The sequence below is a fragment of the Sitophilus oryzae genome, unplaced genomic scaffold (assembly GCF_002938485.1).
Source record: "Sitophilus oryzae breed Bouriz unplaced genomic scaffold, Soryzae_2.0 scaffold_1657_pilon_pilon, whole genome shotgun sequence".
NCBI classification, from domain to species: domain Eukaryota; kingdom Metazoa; phylum Arthropoda; class Insecta; order Coleoptera; family Curculionidae; genus Sitophilus; species Sitophilus oryzae.
The window spans coordinates 1,461,280-1,477,538 of NW_022146344.1; the positions used below are offsets into that span (position 1 = coordinate 1,461,280).

The 16,259-nt window shown below is 33.0% G+C and overlaps 1 protein-coding gene across 1 annotated transcript in view; it reads left to right on the plus strand.

Moving 5' to 3' along the window:
- LOC115880766 (ion transport peptide) overlaps positions 1 to 16,259 on the plus strand; it is an 84,853-nt gene that overhangs the window by 63,341 nt on the left and 5,253 nt on the right. Inside the window, exon 2 of the mRNA XM_030898051.1 lies at positions 13,038 to 13,321. Within this exon, the coding sequence (XP_030753911.1) occupies positions 13,038 to 13,321 (284 nt within the window). The remainder of the gene's footprint in view (positions 1 to 13,037; positions 13,322 to 16,259) is intronic.

Below are 16,259 nucleotides of genomic sequence, written 5' to 3' on the forward strand. Positions count from 1 at the left end.
ACGCTGTATAACTACCTGAAACGTCGTAACTGTATTAATTAGAAAATAAAGACAATGAACGTTCAATATCCATTTATCTTTTTAAATTAAACTTTAATATGTACCTATTTCAAACTAACTTTGAAAATTTGTATAAAATACCATAATATTTATGTTTTTAATGAAATCTTGAGCAATGCGATGAGAAAAACTGACCACTGGTCATTTTCTAATTGAATTTTAAAATATAATGTTCTGTGTCTAAAACCGTCCTAATTTCTCCGTACCCAGTGGTACCCACCGTGCTAAACCGCACGCAGTTCTTTTAAAAACCCCAAGCAATTCCCATCAAAACGTCAAGAGAGCGGTGAACCACAAGAATGTCAGCCACTCGTTACGCAACTTGTGAAAATCACGATATACTTCTATATAATATCATTCTGATATCATTTCGCAAATCTATCGATAAACATCTTATAATGACCGACTTTTTATTATAAATTTCTGAAAAAAATACAGACAAAAAAATACAGTAATGTTCATATTTTATTACAGGTTTTTCGCATTCACATTCTCTAATATTTGATATTCGCATTCGCAGTTGCAAAATTTATATGAATAATTGGTGAACATCAACGTTCAAAATAAATGTATTAAATTTAAGTAACATTGGATAAAAGAAAGAAATATGAATTTCTTATAATTTTTAATTAATCACACTTTTGCAATTCTATATCAATAATTGATGTAATCACCATTCACTTTACTTTACAAATGCCATTCATGTCTAAAATTTCAATTCAAATTCACTTATTTTACAAATGTGTAATTTTTATAAGTTTTGGGGACATATCGATATCATGTGCATCTCAAAATTTGCGTACCCCTATAACTTTTTCATTTTTTCAGATAAAAAAACGAGATTAGGTATGTTTGTATATGACATAAATTAGGATTGATTGATGTATTCGATTCTTTTCGGCCACTTCCTGTTTCACCGGAAATTACTACAACTTTTGATTTTTAAATGGCACCCTCGGTATTTTTTTACTTTATTCGATAGAAAATAACACTCTGAATAGAATGACATATCATATGCCAACTTTTAGCATTTTCGCTTAAAACAAAATTGTATTTTAAATTTCAATCTAGAGTGCCATGGCTGTGTTAAAAACGCTAATTCGTAATCAAGGAGCCTTGGAAAAATAAATTTGATTGTCTAATGTTTTTAGTGTCTTGTCCTGTCCGGTTAAAATATGCCCAAATCGTTTTTGAATCATAGGTATCTCAATTTGCACAAATGGAACGAGGGTGGCTCATTAGCATATTTGGAAAAAGCCTTTTTATGTGAATAATTTGGTACCACACACTTGGTATTTCGAATAAAAAATTGTCGTTATGAATCGCATGTTGCAATTTCAAATAAACAATATTCGAAAATCACAAAAGTTGACATATGATATGTCATTCTCTTCATACGGTCATTTTCTATCGAAGTAGAAAATACTGAGGGTGCCATTTAAAAATCGAAAGTCGTAGTCATTTCCGCTGAAACAGGAAGTGATCGAAAACAATTATTGAATACGTCAATCAATCCTAATTTATGTCACATACTCAACACACCAAATCTCGATTTTTTATCTGAAAAAATTAAAAAAGTTATAGGGTTAGTACATGGTTAGTCACTTTTGAGATGCACCCGGTAAATGTATCTTCATTTATTTTCAAGTGGAAATAATCATCATGAAAGAAAAAATATTAATAAATAAAACAACAGAAATATTGCCGCAACAGAAATATTTAAAAAAAAAATAAAATATATACCCCCATCCAGTGGCGGATACAGAGGGGGAGCCCATGGGGCCAAGGCCCCCCCTAAAATATATCCCGGGCCCCCCTAAAATAAATATCTATATCCGCCCCTGCCCCCATCATCTAACGTATTCTTCTTTTAAATTTTTGTCAACCTTTACAGAAATCCACTTTTATTAATAAAAAGATTTTTTTTAATGTCAATTAAGATAAAAGACACAGGTTTATATTTTATGGACAGGAAGAGTATAAATGACGGGAGTATAAATTATAATTACAAGACATATTTTTATGTTCGTTAGTCAGTGACTTAAAAAAATGGTGATCAAAGAAAACTACAGTAATTATTCGTTTCACTGCTTCACGTAATGACGATGAAAGCAATTATTACACTTGCGTGCCCTTAGAAAGAAACAATCACCAATCAATAAAGCAATAAATTAAAAATTGCATCATTCAAAATTCCTCTTACCTCGGTATCCCATTCGGAATATCTGAGACCTTTAACTAAATGGCGCCAACTCATTCTTGGAAACCGAAAAGTACTCATCTCCGCAATCCAAATTCCCCGAACCCGTTGGGCCACCTAAATCAAAAATCCAACGATTTCCCGGAATGTCTGGGGCTTTTAGACAGTTTTGTCGGACTATGAAAGTAGACTTGTAGAAAATAAGGAAGATCATCGTCAGTACCGAGAAATTCTTTTAAAAGTCGATTCTATTTTTAGACCGTACCATACCATGACACACCCCTACCGTACAGGTGGTATTCTAGGAAGTAAAAACGCCAGTAATCTAACTGTGAAGTTAATACCTTGCATACAGGGCCGTATTTAGTTATAAATCAGAAGTTAATAAACGTCTCATTAATTGAAAAAAATAGACCACAGCAAACTAGAATGAGTATATCCGAACTTTTCCTCACTAATTTAATTTGTGTTTCTGAAGCTTTTTCCCCAATATTTATTATGTTTATAACTATGAAAAGTAAAATATACCGTTTGATCTAAAAAAAAACGGCGTTCAGTTGGCTTAGAAATGATGATCAATGACATTCTCCATATAAAATGAGAGGGTTCAGGCTTCATTTCAAAGCCATCGCTGACGCCGTTTTTTTCCTCGATCATATTGTATTATATACCGAGCCAGGAAATATTTATTTAATTACTACGGAGAGATTAACAACGACTCAGGATTTTTATAGATAGGTACCATTTTATTTCCAACCACAACCATTAATTAAAATCTAGAATCTAAGTGCAATATTTTATTTTGAAAATGAAAATAAACCGTTTAAAATGCGATAATTTATAATTTTGGTTTTGACAATTTATTTCCATTATCTCTAGGAAAATGGAAAAGGGATGTGTATAGGTAAATAATGTAAAAAAACAATTTCAGAATATTGAAATGTCTGCATTATAATAAAGAAATAAATAAGAAAATATACAGGGTGTCAAAAAATAGTGTATCTAACTTCGGTGGGTGATTCTACAGATAAAAATAAAACAAAAAGTTCCTATGAACATATACCCTAAAATGCTTCCGGAAACAATTACAGCCTTCGAAAGGAAATAAAAATAATATATTTTGTTTATTTTTAAGAACATTGGTATACTGTTTTTCTTGAAATTTGGTACTCTTACACACATTTTAATGCCAAAGCGAATGGCGATAGTGTAAAATTCCGTAACAGCCCTGAAAGGTTACTTTCCAATAGGGTAGAGGGTATTACTGGTGGTACTTCTTTTATCCTTTTATTTATTTCATTAAATGAAAATTAAAGCTAAGACCATTTTATTTAAAAAGTGTGCTCTTCGTTTATTTCGAAACAGCGAACGATTTTCAAGATATTTGCGTTTAAAGGTTCCGATGCATCGATTTTAGCATTAGAGAAATCAGGAGATTAATTATTTATTTAAAATTTCTTTACATTTTATCATTTCACTAATATTAAAATTGATGCATCATTATCTTTAAACGCAAATATTTTGAAAACCGTTCACCTTTTCGAACTAAACCAAGAGCACCTGTTTTACGTAAAAAAGTTCTAGCTTTTTATGTCATTTGTTGAAATTACTGTATCTATAAGGATAAAAGAAGTACCACCCGTAGTACTCTCTACTCTAATGGAAAGTACCCTTTCAGTGTAAGAAAATTTCAGGAAAAAAACTATTTACCAATGTTCTTAAAAATAAACAAAATATATTATTTTTATTTAACCTTTCGAGGGCTGTAACTTCTTCGGGAGCATTTTAGGGCATATTGTCCATAGGAACTTTTTGTTTTATTTATATCTGTTAATCACCCACGAAAGTTAGATAAGCTATTTTTTTGACACTCGGTATAAATAAAATTATTAATTGTATACATGACTCCAATAGGCATAAGATTTTCTTAAAAAAATACTAGAAAAACCAAATTATAGGTACAAAAATAAAAATTAATTCTTAAAATGTAATCAAATATAAATATTACATGAATTTTTCCATATAAAAATAGGCATATTTATACCCGACCAAAAACAATTATAAATAATTATAGAAATTATTTAACGCGAAGTCCGGTTCTGATGTAATACGCAAAAATCCAATGAAATAGATCGCAGATCAAAATGGCAACATTCTTAATTTCAAAGAGAAACAGGCGTTTATGATGTAATAATTCGTAAACTTGGTATCTTACAAACGCTCTTACCAATAGTCGCCCGATTACTGGAGGTGTGTCTGGTCAGAGCCGTACTCAACTTTATCCTGCTTATAAAATTTAAATATTTTTTTCTTTTGAATAAGAATGACAATGAAATACACATTTTTAATTCTTTTCTTTTTAGTATACCTTTTCAAATATTTCTATTGATTGTGACAAATGTGTCTGCAGCTGTAATCTAGAATATTAGAATGTCCCTATATTTATTTAAACAGGAATATTTATTTACCCCAACGGCCAGCTCAGTGATTCGCCACCTCCAGGTAGGCAAGTAGACCACCTGGTGTATATTTGCGTAGTCGTAGCACAGTTTAAGGAATTGTATTGTGGTAATAGCCTTTCAAATAGTACCATTCGGATTCTGCGATGAAATGTGAACTATTGTTTTTCTTAGTTCTTTTAATAGCTATAGCTAACAAACAGTACATTACATATACTGACTAGATATAGACTTATTTAATTGCTGTCGAAAAATTATCTAAATCTAAAGACAGTAATTAAAACTATTCTCCAAAGTATGTGTACGATTATATTTACTGATGAAATCTTTACGAAAGAACTAATGACACACACCCCAAGTACCTGTAAAAGATGTAGAATGTAGAATGAGTGAGAGAGGGGAGGGGTTAATCACCGCGAACTTAAAAATCTATTGTGTGCTCCTTTCTTGAGTTATATCTCGTCTCACACCGTCTATAACTCATCATACATGGGGATCTTCCTGCTGACAGGGTATTTCCTATCCTCCTCTGACAACAAATGTTCATCCTCCGAGGAGTGGGCATCTACCTCCTACGGGGGTATACACCCTTCCACGATTAGGGTTTAGCCATCCGTGTCCTTCACACTCAAGGAGCTTGTCTTCGGCTGAGGTACCTGTGAGGTGAAGGCTGGAGGCACGCTGGAGGATATGTTTCCATTTTCTCCACCTCTTTCACTTGGTCTCTGCTTAGACCTGTTCCGAATCTATAATAGAGGATACATCCCACTTTCTCTAGTGCCTCCTTGGATTTCAGGTCAATTACACCGCAAGGATTAGTCGGTCCACTTCTACAGAACCCCGCATGTAGAAGTAAGTGACGAGAATACAATGGGTTGTCCCCTGGTGCCAAGGTTGAGACCTTGGCACGAAGGGAGACCTTGAGACCTTGGCCTGAAGAGGCTAGTCTTCAGTCTAGCTACGCATCCCTTTGACCTGGTCGCGCCATAACAGGATTTAGGTTTTTGGTGAGGTTGTCTCCTCTAGGTCCGGGCGGTTAAGTTAAGGCCCCCCACACCTTCTTACCCATGATACATGCCCAGAGACAGTAGAGAGTGCTTTGTATGGGGGACAGGGTAGTCCCATCCGGCATCGTTATACGTCTTGGTGCAATTCCCTGGCCACAACACTACAGCCAGGGACAAGATGCCCCTTAGACTCAGCTGAAGTGCCAGAGGGGATTCCCCCTAGCAACCTGACTAGGAGCTTCCCTACCAACGACAAGGTCTCGCCTCTCCTAAAGGAAGACCTGTAAGAGATACACACATCTACAGAACATGTCACTGTAAGGTTTGCATATTTTAATGAATATTATACATTATATAGAACTTTACCTCTTAAACGTAACTTACATCTCGTTTGTGTTTTCACTTTCTGAAAGTGGCTACTGAAAAACTTGGGAGTGAGATATATTCAAAGAACTGGTGCCGACATATATTATGTACTTTTATTAATTATTCATGATTGTTCTTACAGAAGTATTTCGTTTCAATTGTCAAGTCCTCCATTTGCATATTTCTCACAGATAATTTTAAAGTCTTGTCATGATTTTTAAACGATTCAGGTGCACCTGCTTGCTTGCGTCATGCCACACATACCCAGAAAAAATTCAGGCGATTTTTCGCTTTAATTCCAAACATCGCAATTTTTATAGCGCGGAGGGCAATATGTTCTAATAGCTCCGTAATTGATTTAATAACATTAATTATAGTAATATGGTAAATGAGATTGATCGGCAATTGTTGATCGGTGTCGCTAGCTACTGATGCAATATATTATATATATTCGTAATTTAATGTCTATATTATATGAGATATAGAAGAAAATAATTATGGAATTTTAATTATTTAATTAATTGTTATTAACACCTGGCAGCAAAAAGAAGACGTTAAATAAAAATCCATTATTTTTATTTTAAGGTTCTAAGTTAACTGTTGAGGGTTGGAACCTTTGGTGTTACACAGCAAAATAAAACACTAAATCACCACAATACACCAAAACACTTTTACTTTTACACTGGACGCGCGTTTCGCTAACCATGTTAGCATCATCAGCAGATGATTATCAACTGATCTTACTGAGTTTATAATCATCTGCTGATGATGCTAACATGGTTAGCGAAACGCGCGTCCAGTGTAAAAGTAAAAGTGTTTTGGTGTATTGTGGTGATTTAGTGTGTTATTTTGCGGTTCTAAGTTAGTTTACAATAAAACACTGATGGGCTAACATTTCGGACAAATATAAATGAACATTTGATAACAAAAATTATGAAAACTAAGAACGTAAAGCAAGGTTCATAATTAAAAGACGAAGCCGAAAAAAACGGCGTCAAAGAGGGCTGAGGAATAACAATCGATGATAATTTTGGCGAGATCAAACTGATTAAACCCTATGCCTCATTTACTTGGACCTTACTCTTGTACCACAGAATATCTAGCTACGCAACAGAAAAATACTCGAAATGAAAGAGCTAAAATTGCACAAATAGAATATTAGATGGCGCGACAATATCATAATCAGAATATAATTAGAAATTTTGAACTTTCGGTTTTGGATCGACGGCTCGTCGACGGCCTTATAGCTCGGCTAAATATGCACAGTTGCCAGATTCAAAAAGACTTGAATTGGCATCCCATTCTTTTTATTGTGTATCATGCAGTATGTGTTTCTTTCTATTCTTCTTTTCTTGTCAGATACACTTATATTAATTATTCCTTTGGCTATTAAAATAGTTTTAAGTATATTATTACAAAACATGTAAATTTTTAATATACACTATACCTTATAATGTTAACTAAGAAAATACCTTTAATTACCTTTAAAATTAATAATACACAGGGCGATTGATAGTGATATTTATTAATGCTGGAACGTTAGTAATGAAATATAAGTTTAATAATAATGGAAATAATTTATTAAAATGCAGTACAAAAAATGTTAACTGACTAAAAAATACTATAATAACAAATTTCTTCCGTTTGCCACGTTATTTATATAGACCTAGGTAGATTTTAAAAAGTGACACAGGTACAATTAATAATATATTAGTTCGGCATAAAAGTTGCTGTCACGACATCGAACAATAAATTAAAATTCGTAAAATCAATTAAAATTATTAATTAAACAAATCTTTATAAAGAAACGCAAGTATACCAAATTTGGGCCCAATCGAACTCCAGGAAATTATATCATAATAGTGTACTATATTATGGTACCACTCGATATACTTTAAGGTACCATAATATTGCAATGTCACCGAAGATCCGTAGTATACCAAATTTAAGAACATTCGAACGCCAAGAAATGGTATCGTAATATGGTACTATATTAAGGTACCACTTTATATACATTATAGTTCAATCATATTACAATGTAACCGAAGATACGTAGTATACCAAGTTTGAGCCCAATCGAACGCCAGGAAATGGTATCGTAATATGGTACTATATTAAGGTACCACTTTATATGCATCATAGTACCATCATATTACAATGTCACCGAAAATACGTAGTATCCCAAGTTTAAGCCCAATCGAATGCCATGTACGTAATATAGTACTATATTATGGTACCAGTTGATATGCTTCATGGTACCATAATAATGCAATGTCATCAAAAATACGCAAGTATATATCAAATATGAGCTCAATCGAACGCCAGGAAATGGTATTGAAATATGGTACTATATTAAGGTACCACTTTATATGCATTATAGTACCATCATATTACAATGTAACCGAAGATACGTAGTATAACAAGTTTAAGCCCAATCGAACGCCAGGAAATGGTATCGTAATATGGTACTATATTATGGTACCTCTTATTATGCTCCATGGTACCATAATATTACAATATCACCGAAGATACGTAGTATCCCAAATTTAAGCCCAATCGAATGCCATGTACATAATATGGTACTATATTATGGTACCAGATGATATGCATCATAGTACCATCATATTACAATGTCACCGAAAATACGTAGTATACCAAGTTTAAGCCCTATTGCCGCCATGTACCTAATATTGCTATATGGTACTATAGAAGGTACCACTTTATATGCTCCATGGTACCATGATATTACAATGTCACTGAAGATATAGTATACCAAGTTTAAGCCCAATCGAACGCCATGTATCGTAATATAGTACTATATTATGGTATCACTTGATATGCTTCTGAAAAAAATGGCGTCCAGTTGGCTGGAAAAGGACGATCGATGACATTTCCCATATAAATTTACATATAAAATGACAGCGATATTCATTTCATAGCTATCGCTAACGCCGTTTTTTCCCGATTGTACGATATGAACTTGGTAACACAATCGAACGTCAGGAAGTGGTATCATAATAGTAGAACAATACTTTTATATTGTCGCCGAATTACAATGAAAATTCAGGATTCAATTATACAATCAAACGTCAGGAAGTGATTGTAATTTAGCTCATAAGATTTAATTCCAACTAACATGGCAAACTGAAAAAAACAGCTCTGATCTATTTTAATATGTTTAAATGATGTAGCAAATTTGAAGGTAGGCTTTATCAGGAAGTATTGCGATATGAATTACACAATGGCAACACTGCACAAAATTCTATTAAATTTTGTTTGTAGAAAACTGTTTTCTTTTAAATTTATTGTCCTCTATTATGTAGTAGCGAAAATACCACATCAAAATATCTGATTTGGAGACAGACTTTTAAAGCCTGTCTCCTTTTGCTACCTACAATTTTATACATGCAACGAGGCTTCTGTTGCGTAGCTAGATATTCTGTGCTTGTACTCTTGTGTATTTTTTAATGGCTTAAGAAGGTTGTAATTTATTTTTATCTTGACTAAAAATGATTTTGAAATGGTGTAGTTTAAAACTCGAGAAAAAATATTTTTTTGGAAATAGATTGAGTCTGGAAACGTTTCTGTCCTTTTTTAATCTTTCTATAATTCGTGTTAATTTTTGACAAGTTTTATGTCAATTTTTTGTAAGTTTTATGTGAACTTTTTGTAAACGTCTAGAGATTGACGTAGCCAAAATTATCATCAACTGTCCTTCCGCCGTCTTTGACACCGCTTTTTTCGATCATACGGTACTAGGCGATGATAAACCATTGTGAAAAAGATATATGAAAGGTTTACTCTCTAACTTATAACTTATTAGACTTTTTCAAAATGCACTGGAGAATGTAATCTCAAGGAAAATAGATCTGAAAAGATCTCACTGAAATAAGGAATATGTCAATATTAGCACCTCCGAAAATTTATTCTAATGTAACGTTCTAAGTAGGGTTAAGAACCGGGAAATCGAAAGTACCGGGAACTCCCGGTTCTTTTGTATGACATCAAAGAATTTTTTCGGTACTTTCGGGACTCGGTAACAATAATAAAAAAATATTTGTTACATGCGATAGTCCATTGATACTTTCTAGTAGTCAAAATCAAACTACCAAATAAGTAGTGATGCTCTTATTCATGGGCGCCGGAAGAATGAAATTTAGGGGGGGGCAAGGTAAAAATGAATAAAAAATTGACATTTTTGGTAATTATTGGGAAAACTGGAAATCGTCCGATTTTCACCAAAATTGGTATACACCCTATTTTGAAGTCGTAGATTACGAATTTGAACGTTACGAATCTTTTTTCTTGGCGGTCTCTTACCGTTTTTGAGAAAAACGGAAAATAATTTCAATATCGAATTTTTCTTAATTTCTCATATGTTTAAGGTTTTCTAGCACATATTTTGTTAGGTATTCAATAATCAATAATGTTTTTGCTCTTTTCTGTTACTTTTTTAACCAATTCTATGCATAATAGAGGAAAATTTGTTAAAATAAATTTGTAAACAATCTGAAAATGTTAGATTATGGCTTTGTTCGGGTTCTTGTTATTACCGATTCTGAACCGTCCAAGAACTCTGCAGCGCATGCGCAAATGAAGTAATGTCTTCATATTTCCTTCTGCGCATACACATCACAGTTCTAGGACGGTTCAGAATCGGTAATAAGAGAAACCCGAAGTAAGTTTATGTCTTTCTGGCATTTAAAGCAACGTTGCCAATGTTAAACCTAAATTTAGCGTGTTTTTTTCGCTCATTCTGGAATTACGAAAGGCGGTCGCCAGAAGAACGGCTCCTTCCCATAACTGCTATTTTACCAACGAGATCTGACTATTTATACCCACGAAGTTGCACGAAAAAGTTTTGATTGCATTGGTTACAACTTCCATGCAGAGGGTGTTAATCTTTTGTTGTTATATTATTAGATTAACTAAGAAAAGATTAACCTCCTCCGCAAAGAAGTTAAAACCAATGCAATCAAAACTTTTCCGCGTAATTTTGTGGATATTGGTGTATATTTAATTATTGTTGATCTCATAATAGGTAATTTATTTAAATTCCGTAATCACCCGAAAAAATAGAAGATATGGCAACGTTGTAAATTTTCAAATTTCTAGATTAGGTCTAGAATAAATTTGTCTCTCTTATTACATAGGAGAGAGAAAGAAGGATATATCAAATGTCAAACTTCCATCTGGTCTCAATTTTCTTTGCTATTTTGTTAAGAAAAGTGTTTTTCAGTAAAATGTTGGACACTTTTCTATCCCCAATCAAGTGTGGCTTTTAGATAAACTATAATATAATGAAAATATAGTGAAATTATTACTTTATAGGGCCGAAATAAAGAAAAATTCAATGTTGAAATAATTTTCCGTTTTTCTGAAAAACGGTAAGAGACCGCCAAGAAAAAAATAGATTCGTAATCTACGACCTCAGTGTGTATACCAATTTTGGTGAAAATCGGACGATTTCCAGTTTTCCCAATAATTGCCACATTTTTTATTATTTTACAGGTAACACCTAACAATTTCATAATAATGATTATTTTTTTACAGATGGATGTAAGAAGATAGCTTTTATTTTTATTGTTTCAGTGATCCAGGGGGGGGGCAAATGCCCCCTCTTGCCCCCCCTGTCCGGCGCCCATGCTCTTATTGCTCTTACTACTGAAGTTCTCCTATAATGTTTATTAGCAATTATTGAAGTTTAAATATGTTATTATTTAGTATAATGTTGTTGAGTGTATTAGTAAATATTTCATCTTGTTCTTTTATAGGCATTCGAATTTTAAATTGAAAATTTAAGTTTTTTTTTTAAATTTAGTTAAGTTGGTTTATGTTGATTTATGATGTAAATTTAAAGTTACATATGTTTTTTTCGCTTTTTTCTTTGCTTGTGTTCATTTGTGTTTCTGTTCATGTTAATTTTCTCATGATTACTTAATAATTTGATATTATTCTCATTTAAACCTCAATGTTTTATCGATTTTACTTTCGATGTTTTTTTTTCTTCGCTTATGTTCATTTGTGTTCATGTTAATTTTCTCATGACTGATTACTTAATAATTTGATATTATTTTCATTTAAACCTCAATGTTTTATCGATTTTACTTTTGATGTTTTTTTCGTTCTTTTTTCTTCGCTTGTGTTCATTTGTGTGCATGTTAATTTTCTCATGATTGATTACTTAATGAATTGTCTAATGAGCATTTTCATTTAAAGCTCAAAGTTTTATCGATTTTACTTTTGATGTTTTTTTCTTCTTTTTTTTCCTTCGCTTTGTGTTCATGTTAATTTTCTCATGACTGATTAACGAATGGACATTATATTCATTTAAAACTCAATGTTTTATCGCTTTTACTTTTTACTTCTTTTTATTTACATCCCTTGCTTGCTGATTGACGAATGCACAATTATTGAACACTCATTTGCTAGTAAGGAATCTACCTACCGAAAAAAACGGGAAATCTCGGTTCCTTAGAGGCATGGTACCGAAATTCCTGGTTCCAAAAAATGGCCCCGAGTTCGGAACCCTGGTTAAGTTGAATTATGTTGTTTGATGTGATTTTTAAGTTATGTAGGTATGTTTTTTTATTCGCTTGTATTCATGTTTTTTTCAATTTTCTCATAACTGAATTACTTAATAATTTGATATTATTTTCATTAAAAACTCAATTTTTATCGATTTTACTTGCGAAACCCATCCTTTTCTTGTTGATTGATAAACTTCATTATTAAACAAAAATTAGCCAGTACCGAAAGTACCAAAATAAAAAGATAAATCCTTGTACCTTAGAGGCGTGGTACAGAAATTTCCGGTTCCAAAAACGAAAAACAACTCCGGTTCCAGAAACACTAGTTGTAAGAAATTAAAAACCTTTAAACTGATAAAAAATGTTTCACTTATTTTATCGACAATTCTAATTTTCTATTTTGGTATTGTTGCAGATGAGTCAGCGATCGCAGCTTCAACGCGGAAGCGGCACCACTAGGGCGGTGTGGACTTGCCTGGCCATCGCGCTGTGCGTGCAGGCCGTGAGGGCTGGCAGCCCCTGGCGCAGGGAACGGGGTGGCGGCGTGGGGCCTCTCCTCACCCACCACCTCACCAAGCGCTCCTTCTTCGACATCCAGTGCAAGGGGGTGTACGACAAGAGCATCTTCGCCAGGCTGGACCGCATCTGCGAGGACTGCTACAACCTGTTCAGGGAGCCCCAAATTCACTCGCTTTGCATGTAGGTTTCATTCTATAATATCATTAGTGATGGGAAAAACCGATGAATTTTAATATAATCGAGTACTCGAGTTTCAAGCGATTTCAATAATCGAGCGATCACTCGAGCGAAATTTCGCTCGTATTTAAATATACGGTTTTTCACCGTCGGCGTCGCCGTCGCTTGTACTTGCACTCGTAACGCCAAGCAGTAAGCTGCGTGCGCAGAGCGCATATTCTTTCGATGATAGTGGCAAGCGACGAGTAGTTTCGCTTGATCATGCATTGAAGCCTTGTCGATGTAGGTGGTAAAACTTTGTCACACAGTTACGTAACAGATAACGTAGTATAGTTCTAAAATTAACAATGCCGCCCCAAGCAAAAGAGCAATCTGTTGTTTGAAGATAGTTTACCAAAAATACTGTTAAAATATTGCCAATCTGCAATGTATGTAGCAAATTCGCTCGACTCAATAATCGAGTACTCGAGCGAATTTTCACTCGAGTTATCCCATCACTAATTATCATACACTCATCAGGCACCTTAAAATTGTTATGTATTTCAAATGTTTTATATATCGTGTTCTAATGGGCCATTTTGATTATTTTTTAATCAATTTGTAGCTAAATTCTTTAACTTTTTAATATATCTCATGAAAAATGAAAGTTACCATCTGGCAAATATACGGGGTCAAATCAAACCAAAGCAAACCCAAAAAAAAATGTTGATATTTTGTTGAAAGTTTGAAACGCCCTGTGGAGTTTGTTAACAAAGCAAGGAATTTAAAAATAATTTTATCATCTTGATGTATCTTTTCTCTATAGTTTGTTTTTTGTTTCATCTTAATAGCTTTATTTTTTTTGGAGATATTCGCTTTTGAAGAAGACACCAACTTTTCTTGTATTTTTTACATTAAAGCCATACATTTGCTTTTGGTCCTAGGTCCTAGTTATCAGACCTATAAAATAGTGTTTATGATTTGTGTCATGTCTGTCTTCGAATTCTTCTTATTGTCTGTTCGGCAGTTACTGTAGCAGAGATGGTTTCAAATCCAAAAGTTGATCTACTATGATCAATTCAAGCAGCAATAACCGATACTTCAGAAATTAAAAACATATCTACTAGAGTAAACGTCAATAAATAAGTGTGTTGATGAGGATCCAAAAGCAAAGGCACGCTTTCAAAGCTAAAATTGCTGTAAATAGTTACTGTCTTATTCAAAAGCAAATATCTCCAATAAAAATAAAGCTATAGAAATTAAAAAAAAATAACGAGAAAATACGTACCTAGATGATAAAATGATTTTTAAATTTCTTGCTTTGTTAATATATTCCACAGGGTGTTTCAAACTTTCACCAAAATATCAACATTTTGTTTTCCCTCGTATAATTGACCGACCGGAACTTTCATTTTTAATTTAGACAAAGATACTAAAAAGTCAAATAATTTAACTACTTAAATTATTGCCTAAAAATCATCAAAATCGGCCCACTAGAACAAAACAACAAACTTTAAATTTTAAAATATACATCAAAATTTTAAGGTGCCCGTTTTTCGTGCCGGTGAGTGTAGTTTCGTGATAGTGGAAACATCCACAAACGCAATTTAGGGAATGTAGATTTAATAGGTAACCCAAAAGAAAGTATCTTAAAAATTGTCTCTGATATTATCCAATCGATAGAGGTATTAACAACCGTAAGAAGACGGTAGCATTTGGGTTCCATTGTAACCCTTATAAAGGATGGTCCAATCACAGATGTAGTTATCGGTTATCAGCAGGGATTGATAATGGAAGATATTTATAGGAAAATGGGCTAAAAAAAATCGCTCCAAATTATTTTCTAGTTTAGAATTTCGCAGCTAGTGGGCGTAGCAGTAATACAAAATTGAAAATTCCCATTTTTTTTTCTTAAATTTCCCTTAATGATGTATGTTTAAAGTAGATATATGTCTTATTTTATAAGGATATGTATTTTTCAACCAGTTTAACCACCTTTTTGTTTCAGACTATTTTGATCTATTATCAAAAATAAAGTGGAGGGAGGTCAATTTTTTTTACTTTCAAATTATATCTCGATTTAAAAAAGAATCGATTTTAATCAACTTGGTATCGATGTCTAATTAGGTACTTTGTCAGTGGTTATTAAAACGTAGGGTTACCAGATGAAAACTTGTCCACCCCGGGCAAGCCTCCCAAAAATCCGGACAAAATCCGGACGTCATAATTTTTTAGCGATATACCTAAGAGCAAAAATAGTATATTGTTTTATTAGAAGTAACAATGAATGAAACAGTTGCGAGGCTGTACGTTTGACATACAGGCGAGGCACGAAAAATCATTTTTACTCCGAACAGACTATGCTATTTTTTTTCAAACACCATAAATAATTTTTTAAACAATTTCAAACGTTACAAATAATATAAAAAGATTTAAAAGTAATGTCTTGTAAGTAATTATGTATCGTGAAACTATGGTTCCGCGTGTTGAATTTGACACTTTAATACTTTAATTTATGTCAGTTTAATAATATATTTTCGTACTTTTGTGCTTAGGCGTAAAAGTGCTTTACTTTTATGTCTAGGCGTTAAAATGACTGTTTTATGTTGTCAATGACGTCGCAAAAATTAATACTTTTGTGACTTTTGAAAAAATAGTATATTGTTTTAATAGGAGTAAAAATGACACTTTTTGTGGTGAGGCTGTATGTTTGATATACAGGCGAGGCTTAAAAGTGCTTTACTTTTACGTCTAGGCGTTAAAATGACTTTTTTATATTGTCAATCACGTCCCAAAAATAAAACCACATAATACCACAGATAACACATGTAATACTTTTGTGACGTTAAAAAAATACACTTATAACTTTCAAAACTTAAAACTAAAACTTACGAAGTGAAACAATGAATTTACACTGCTGAATTTATCAACGATTTTTAAACAACTAAATTTATTAAAACTA